General features: G+C 36.1%; 1 protein-coding gene across 2 annotated transcripts; it reads left to right on the top strand.

The window, feature by feature from the left end:
• The first annotated feature begins 656 nt into the window (after window positions 1–656).
• On the top strand, window positions 657–7,458 carry LOC131046909 (probable beta-1,3-galactosyltransferase 2). 2 transcript variants are annotated; one of them, XM_057980740.2, is made up of 11 exons: window positions 657–1,854; window positions 3,999–4,095; window positions 4,251–4,309; window positions 4,449–4,660; window positions 4,781–4,841; window positions 5,460–5,532; window positions 5,634–5,754; window positions 5,860–5,947; window positions 6,209–6,334; window positions 6,442–6,551; window positions 6,655–7,458. In XM_057980740.2, the coding sequence occupies exons 1-11, from the start codon at window positions 1,754–1,756 to the stop codon at window positions 6,801–6,803; spliced, it is 1,197 nt and encodes a 398-aa protein (XP_057836723.2). In that variant the 5' UTR covers window positions 657–1,753; the 3' UTR covers window positions 6,804–7,458. The 2 variants fall into 2 exon arrangements, with proteins under 2 accessions (XP_057836723.2, XP_057836724.2); XM_057980741.2 differs by lacking the exon at window positions 657–1,854 and adding an exon at window positions 3,438–3,493.
• The last annotated feature ends 242 nt before the right edge of the window (window positions 7,459–7,700 follow it).

Here is a 7,700-nt window from a genome sequence, read left to right as displayed (position 1 = left end):
TGAAGGTGATGTCTTCTACTTAGCCTTCTTGTCTTTCGTTCAAAGAACAAACATTAAAAATGAACACACTACCAAATTCCAGAATTTGACCACCTAATTAACTCGTTTAATCCCCTTAATACAGTAAAACCTGATGAATTAAGTAAGGCACAAAGCAAAAATCTCCCCCACTCATGGATGATGGTCCCAATGACTCATTCAAACTTTCCCCCCCCCATGTTTGATGCTTATAAAGTCAGCACATGGTTGTTGCAGAAAGAGAGAGCAACAACTCTCCATGTGTCAATAGCTGCTACTTCCATGTCATGCTCATGGCACATTCTCATAAGCATCCTGATCCCTAGCGTATGCAGACCGATATGAAATAGTACGTATGTACAGAAAATTTAAATTGTTGATGATCAGATGCATGACTTCTTTGAGTTAAAAAAAAAAAATTGAAGACCACGTGAAGTTTCTGGCCTCATAAAGACACCCAAACCACATGCATTCTTTCTCTGGTTAATTTGGAAAATATTGGAATTTGGTAGGCATTATTTTGCTTAATTTTCTTTGTTGACTGGGTCATGATGATCTCATCATGGGAGTGATGCATACTCATTGAATAAATGCCTATCAAGGGTATAAAAGTTGTGTTAACAGTTATGTGAATTGGGTGTGGTCAGTTGGTAATTTTAATATATACCCATCAGTTGTATGAAGGCTATCTCATACAGTTCTTTCTGAGTTGTGAAGTACTCATTCGTCAGAAATACATGAAAGTGAGGAGAACTCATATATGCTATTGATGTATGTTCAGGAGTGAATCTGCAATGATAAATTTCAACAACCTCAACTGCTGCATCAGTAATTAACTTTTCTTTTGGACAAAGCTCGTTGCTTATGTTGAAAGTAAGGAAAGATGTGAAGGAAAGGGAAGTGCTACAGTGTCTGAGGGGACTGTTGTCCACAGTATGTACACTGTACATTAATATCGGTAGCTAGTATTCCTCAATTTTGTGACTTGTTTACTTTTGCAAGGTTCCGTGAGTAACCAAACTCTGTGGTTTTTCATGTGGGTGTTTGTATTGCATTGACTACCAGGTCAAGGGGCTTTATTGTATCGGGGAGGACGATGAGAGGGAAGCTAACATTGTGATTAGGATTAGCAACCCTCTGTTTTGATTAAGGTTTAGTGTTTCTTGGATGAAAATGATGGGTTTATGTTTTGTTCATAGAGGTCTAAAATGAGGTGAATTCTTCATGTATACATGCCTGCTCAGAATCTGCCTTTCCTATGCCATTCGGGTAATGAGGAGAGCATGAATTAAGTGGGTCAATCAGAGATCCTGCAAAATAGTGGTACCGTTTTTACTTATAGCCGAATTCTTCCAGAACAACCTGATTGCTGTCCCGCTGAATTTCATTACAGTGGCAGTTGGCCATTGAGAGGGTCATAAGTACTTGGCAAATATGAGAACAGAAGTCAAGTGGGTCAATCAGAGATCCATCAAAATAACGGATTTCTATTGATTTCTGATGAGTTCCAGAGCTTTCTGATTACAGTGGCAGTTGGGGTTTTTTAGAGGAATCATGAAAACCCAGGTTGTGGGTTTTTTTCCATAAATTTGACGTAACGATCTAATGGCGGATTGGCCTGGGAAAGTGCCTGCAATTTTGTATCTCTTAGCTGATTCTGTAGGACGGCTTGCTCAGCCATGAATTGTATCGAATAAACCGTGCAATTTTTTCTTTTGGTGGAACTGTGTTGAGAATGGCTAGAGGTGGAGAAATGCCTGCCAGAGCTATGTCTTTCAAATGGATTGGATTCCTCTGTTGTACAAGTTTCTGCGTTGGAATGGTTTTCACCAATAGGTGAGTGGTGTATTTCCTAAGACTAGGAGCTGGTGGGTTATTTTTCACTTCTATTACAGTTTTTCTTTACTGGATAGATCTCTGTCGGATGAGGCTTGAGAATAGGGGTGAGTGGTAGACAATTTTCTTTCTAATTTTTTATTGCATTTTTTTCGCTCTTATGGGTAAGACTTAAAATTATGTCATTTTGTACATTTTGCCATATCCTTTTGAATTGAGCAAACAGTTTCGATTTGTTTGTTTTTATGGAGTGGTGGGCGGGGGGATAATAATTGCAAACTGCCTAACGATTTTGTTCATGTTACCGAGTTTTCGCAACTCATCAAAACAGGATAAAAAGAATTGCAAAAGGCCTTTACCGAGAAATAACTGGCGATTCCATTGCTTGACCCCCTGTATAACTTTAGCGAGTTGGAGCTTAGCCCAAGGTTTTACTATTTTTAAAACATCCCCTTGCATAATTCTCAATGATCCACAAACCTTTACATCTTGTTTATATCTGATGATCGGTGAATGAGCTCACCCAAACACTCAAACACCGAGAAGTCTTTCAATAATGGTATAAAATGAATGAGAGCACTATGAAAGGCTTCTCTTTTAAATTATTTGATTCATCAGAGATAAACTTCAAATTTGTGACTTAGTGTTGTTTTTGGGGGTAGGTATTGAACCAAACTACGGAATTCAGGTACATCAGGAATATTTTTCTTTAATATCTATTTTTTGGAGGCTGGGCTGCATGTGGGTGGATTTTTCAATCATTCTGTTTGAATTTGTATCATTCCGGCTATTGAGTTATAAGTAGCTTGATCTAACATTTTGTATATAAAGAGAAATTACAGTGAAGTTTCCCTCAAAAGCTTCTGGATGTATGTTTGGTTCTATTTTGCAGTTGAGGGTTTGTTTCTTTTTCTTACATTTGAAGGGTAAGCCAGAGTTCTGAGTAGATGGTATTGATAAATTTGGCATTATCATGATTTAAAAACTAGTTAGTCCAGGCTTCAGTAGGATTGACACCCATAAAATCATTTTCTACAATGATTAGCTCTTCCATTCATTTTTTTTTTGTTTCTCTTTGTTGAAACAGATTATGAGTACCTTATTTCTGTTGTCTTATTTCCATCTCATTTTCCAGCGCTTCTCATTTTAAAACATGTAAATGCTACCAACTTTGTTGTACCTGTCGTTGGCAGATGGATGCAAGTTCTTGAGGTTAAAATAGATAGCTTTACCTAGATGCACATATTCATAGATTTAAAATAATAATAAATGCACTGCAAGTGACTGCATCTTTATGCGGTTTGAATCCTTGGTTTTATCAATTCAATGATTATAGTTTTTGAGTATCAGTACATCCTAAAAAATGTGATCTATTCATAGTTATCCAAAGTTCTGTTATCCTAGGCTTGGTCTAGTTTGTGTGACTTTGGAATGTGATCCCATGCTGCTGTCTCTTTTTTTTGAATAATCTGTACAGTATTTCTTTTCTTGGATAATATAAGACAATATTTCATCAAAAGAAAATTATGTTAACACATAATTTTGATCCTGAAGTTACTATTGAAGTTACTGCAGTTGCAAAATAAAAACAGGGAGAAATGGTTTGCAGCCTTTCAGAAGATGAAAATTTCATCTGCAAGTGAGTCATGACATTTATACTATATCACCACTTCTTAGCATGGGGAAATTTTCTTGCTTTCAATTTAGACACATATTTTACTGTCCCCATGAGAAAGTGTTCTTAAGGAAATGCAAGGATTTAACTTTCTATAAAAGGATATTTGAAACATATCACATAGATTTTTCATTATACTTCCCATGTCAATGCATATCCTCAAGGCATTGCTGATCTGTTCCCTTCGTTATACACCCTTGCAACTGGACTGTCAATGAGTGTTATCCTTGAGTATTTTGTTCGCTGTACTAGTTTGTTTATTTCTTAGCAAGGTATATTAAATCACATACAAAGAATCTTTGATTAGCATACTTTGATAGACCATTCTATGGCTTATGGGATTTATTGATTCATTGATTTCACATCTTCAAGATTGCTTTCATAGATTTGCAGCTTTTGCAGTTTCATTCTTTGACATTGATAAATGAAGGGAAGTGAGCTAATTTGTATATGCTTGCAAATGTCTCAGAATGTGGAATGTTCCAGAAGCAAAAGACGTAATTAAATTTAGCAGAGAGCTGGGAGATCATCTTAGACTTGTTTCTGAAGGATGTAACCCCAAATCAGTAAGTATTCCTTGGTTCAAGCCAATTTTGCAGAAGCATTATAGCATTTGAGCTTAATTTGTGCTTGGATTTTAGCTTTGTGGGAGGAAAAATTGTGATTATTCTATGATGCATTGAAGAATTTACAATTATGTATGATTATTCTTGTTCAACAGAAACCTATAGACTCCAGACTATATATGGGAGAAGTCTCCAAGTCGGATCAAGCTATTGAGTAGGTTCTGTGCTCCGGCATTTTTTTGGTTGTCTTCTTGATAAAGTTCCTTGTCTTGACGATTATTGTTTCTATCTATTGGGGTGTGAAATCTATATAAAAGTGGGATATGCTTGATGATGTGATATTCCATTTGCAGAACCCTTAGTAAGACAATCACGAATTTGGAATCAGAATTAGCAGAAGCAAGAGCTGCACAAGCATCTCTACTGAGTGGTGCTCCAATTTCACAAAATCCCATTGTTGTTGACACTGAAAAACGACCAAAAGCTTTTGTAATTGTTGGAATCAATACTGCTTTCAGTAGCAGAAAGCGCCGGGATTCAGTCCGCTCAACATGGATGCCACGGGGTGTGATTTCTTATCTGTTGGATTAATGAACTTTTATAAACATTGAGCAAAGTTTTGAGAGTACCTTCTTAGTGAATTTATGGATGCTAAGATTGATTTATTTGATTGAAAATGCAACAGGTGAAAGACGAAAGAAGATGGAGGAGAAAGGCATCATTGTCCGTTTTGTCATAGGCCACAGGTATTCTTAGACTTTTTAGGAACCTAATTTTGATTGAGGATAATTTTGAGTAAATGTGTGTAACAGACTAACAGTGTAGATGACAAATGCAAAGAAAACTTCCAGTGAAGTTCAAGTATATATGATTAATGGATATTTGCTAGCCCAAGAAATCAGGCCCTTAAACCTATGATTTGAGTTCATATTATTTGATTTTAAAATGAATCAGACTGGCAACCAGTAAGAATTAGTATGATTACTTACAAGGCAGCTCTTTCTTTTATCTTTATTTTCTCCCCTGAAGTAGATTGAAGTGATTTCAAGAGTGACTTCGTTGGTTTGCTGTAAAAGTTATCCTATCTGGCTTTTGTATAGATAACCTATGTTTCTGTGACACAAGCATAAGTGTAGATTACATAAGTTTGTTGTCTAGCAAAAATCTAAATAATAGAGATCCTTTCCCTCATATGTCCAACATTTGTAGGATGATGACCATAGGTGAAAGGCCATTAGACCTTTATGTGGCTTAGATTATTTGTATCCAAATAATTCAAAATTTACTTTTCGTTGCAGGAATTTAGTGCATTCTGAACATTTTTTTCTGGCAGATTTAATTGATGCATTTTTGTTGGTAAACAGTGCTACAACAGGTGGCATCCTCGACAGAGCCATTGAAGCTGAAGGCATGCAACACCAGGATTTCATGAGATTGGTATGCATTTTGCAATACATTTTTCTTTTTTATCCCGATGCTCTGTGCAATGCTAGATGATGAAAAGTATGTTTCTAAATTGCTAATATATTGGGGTGCAGGAGCATGTTGAAGGGTATCATGAGTTGTCTGCCAAAACCAAGAGCTACTTTTCTACTGCTTATGCCAATTGGGACGCAGATTTCTATATAAAGGTTGATGATGATGTCCATGTAAATCTAGGTGAGGGTTGTGTCATTCTCATGTGGCTTGGGAAATGTTTCATCTATCTGTATGTGAGCTGGTGTATTCAATTCTAATGCCATAATGAAATATCTTGTTCTTCAGGAATGCTTGCAAAAACACTTGCAAAACATCGATCTAAGCCTCGAGTATATGCTGGATGTATGAAGTCTGGTCCTGTACTAGCACAGAAGTAAGTAGCAAGAACTGAAAGGAAATACAATACTCTTCAAAATGGGAGTGGATAAGATGCAGGATTAAATGGAATTTCCAATATTCTTTTTACTTTTTAGTAGCATCCTTTGAAAGCTTGAAACTGAGCTTTCTTGTCATTTTTTTTTTCAATATTAAGCTTTTGGAAGCTTGAATTAAACTTCGTCGTTATTGTTTCTCTGTGAATTGCCATAAATTTATTGCCTTTCTATTTATGAACTCATTTTGTGTCTTACAACAGAGGAGTAAGGTATCATGAGCCAGAATACTGGAAATTTGGTGAAGTGGGAAACAAATACTTTAGACATGCGACAGGTCAACTTTATGCAATCTCAAAGGATTTGGCTCAATATATATATCAAAATCAGTAAGTGCTTGAACATATTTTCCTAAAACACTTGTAATAAGACAAAGCTATGTTATTGTTGTAAGCAAACAAAGTTCAATTCTAACTAGTCCATTATTGTGAGCCAGCCAAATATTGCATAAGTTCGCAAATGAGGATGTTTCCCTGGGATCCTGGTTTATAGGGTTGGATGTTAAACACATCGATGATCGTAGAATGTGTTGTGGAACACCTCCAGGTATGCATGCCTCGTAATTTCACTACAATGGAAATTTGTTACTTTCATTTATAATACTATATTACAATACAAACTAATACCCATTTTAAACCTTGGAATACAGATTGTGAATGGAAGGCACAGTCAGGTAATGCATGTGTTGCTTCATTTGATTGGAGTTGCAGTGGCATCTGCAAGTCTGCAGAGAGGATTAAGGAGGTGCATCGTCGCTGTGGGGAAGACAAAAATGTTGTATGGAATGCAGCTTTTTAAGTTAATCTCATTTGCCAAAGCAGTTCAGCATATTCATATGTGTAAGACTTAAGAGGCATGTACGGGGGTGACTGAATAATCAGAAAGGCAGATCCATGTTAGTCGAGACTACTAATGACAAAATTTCTCCAATCTCAGAGTATAGATAGTAAGATTCATTTGTTACCTATGTTTGTCCTATAACTGCAACTCAGGTTAGTTTTGGTTTCAGTCTGAGAAGGGTAATTATTCTCACAAGGCAAGGTTTTATACGGTGGAAATAACCATCAGCAACTATACTATGGTTCCTCCTTTGGTAGCAAGTTATGGAACTAATGCTGATCTTTGTCTTTGGAAGGATGTAGTAGTTTCCCAGCAATTGCCTTGATTGCTCAAACTAACATACTAACAGTAATATTCACATATCATGCTTGTGTTGCATTGATGTGGGTGCGTGATGCCACATCTCTTACAACATATAAATCTTTGTAAACTTCTAGAGCAGAAGTCAAAAATTCATATTTTATTAAAGATGGGGTTCTCATTGTCTGGCACTAACAGTATGCCACACATCACGATGCCTCAGTCTGCTACATATGTAATATTAATCCTAAAGGAAATTTTTATGTTCCACTTAGGATTTCTGCAGGATAAAGATTTTTATTCAAATTTCATATACATGACTTCATTTTTTGTTTAATGGAGCACGTCTGGAGTAATTAACTAACATTTAGAAACAATGGAAATTCAGTACTTGTGGATATGGCTTTTTAAATAGAGCAAAACAGAGTCTTTATAAAGGTACCCTCTTTCCATGTCATATAATCATTGCCATTCTAATGAAAAGCACATTTGATGTCAAAATACCAATTTCATGGAACTTGTATATATGGGTTCATAATTGGAAAACCTAATCAG

This window comes from Cryptomeria japonica, chromosome 9 (genome assembly GCF_030272615.1).
Source record: "Cryptomeria japonica chromosome 9, Sugi_1.0, whole genome shotgun sequence".
NCBI lineage: Eukaryota > Viridiplantae > Streptophyta > Pinopsida > Cupressales > Cupressaceae > Cryptomeria > Cryptomeria japonica.
The sequence above is the reverse complement of the archived record's forward strand: the minus strand, read 5'-3'. Positions and strand labels throughout refer to the sequence as shown.

Coding starts and splice junctions, on each gene's coding strand:
- LOC131046909 (XM_057980740.2), top strand. CDS start 1,754: ATGGCTAGAGGTGGAGAAATGCCTGCCAGAGCTATGTCTTTCAAATGG. Junction 4,842..5,459: donor CGTTTTGTCATAGGCCACAG/GTATTCTTAGAC, acceptor GTTGGTAAACAG/TGCTACAACAGGTGGCATCC. Junction 5,755..5,859: donor TGATGTCCATGTAAATCTAG/GTGAGGGTTGTG, acceptor CTTGTTCTTCAG/GAATGCTTGCAAAAACACTT.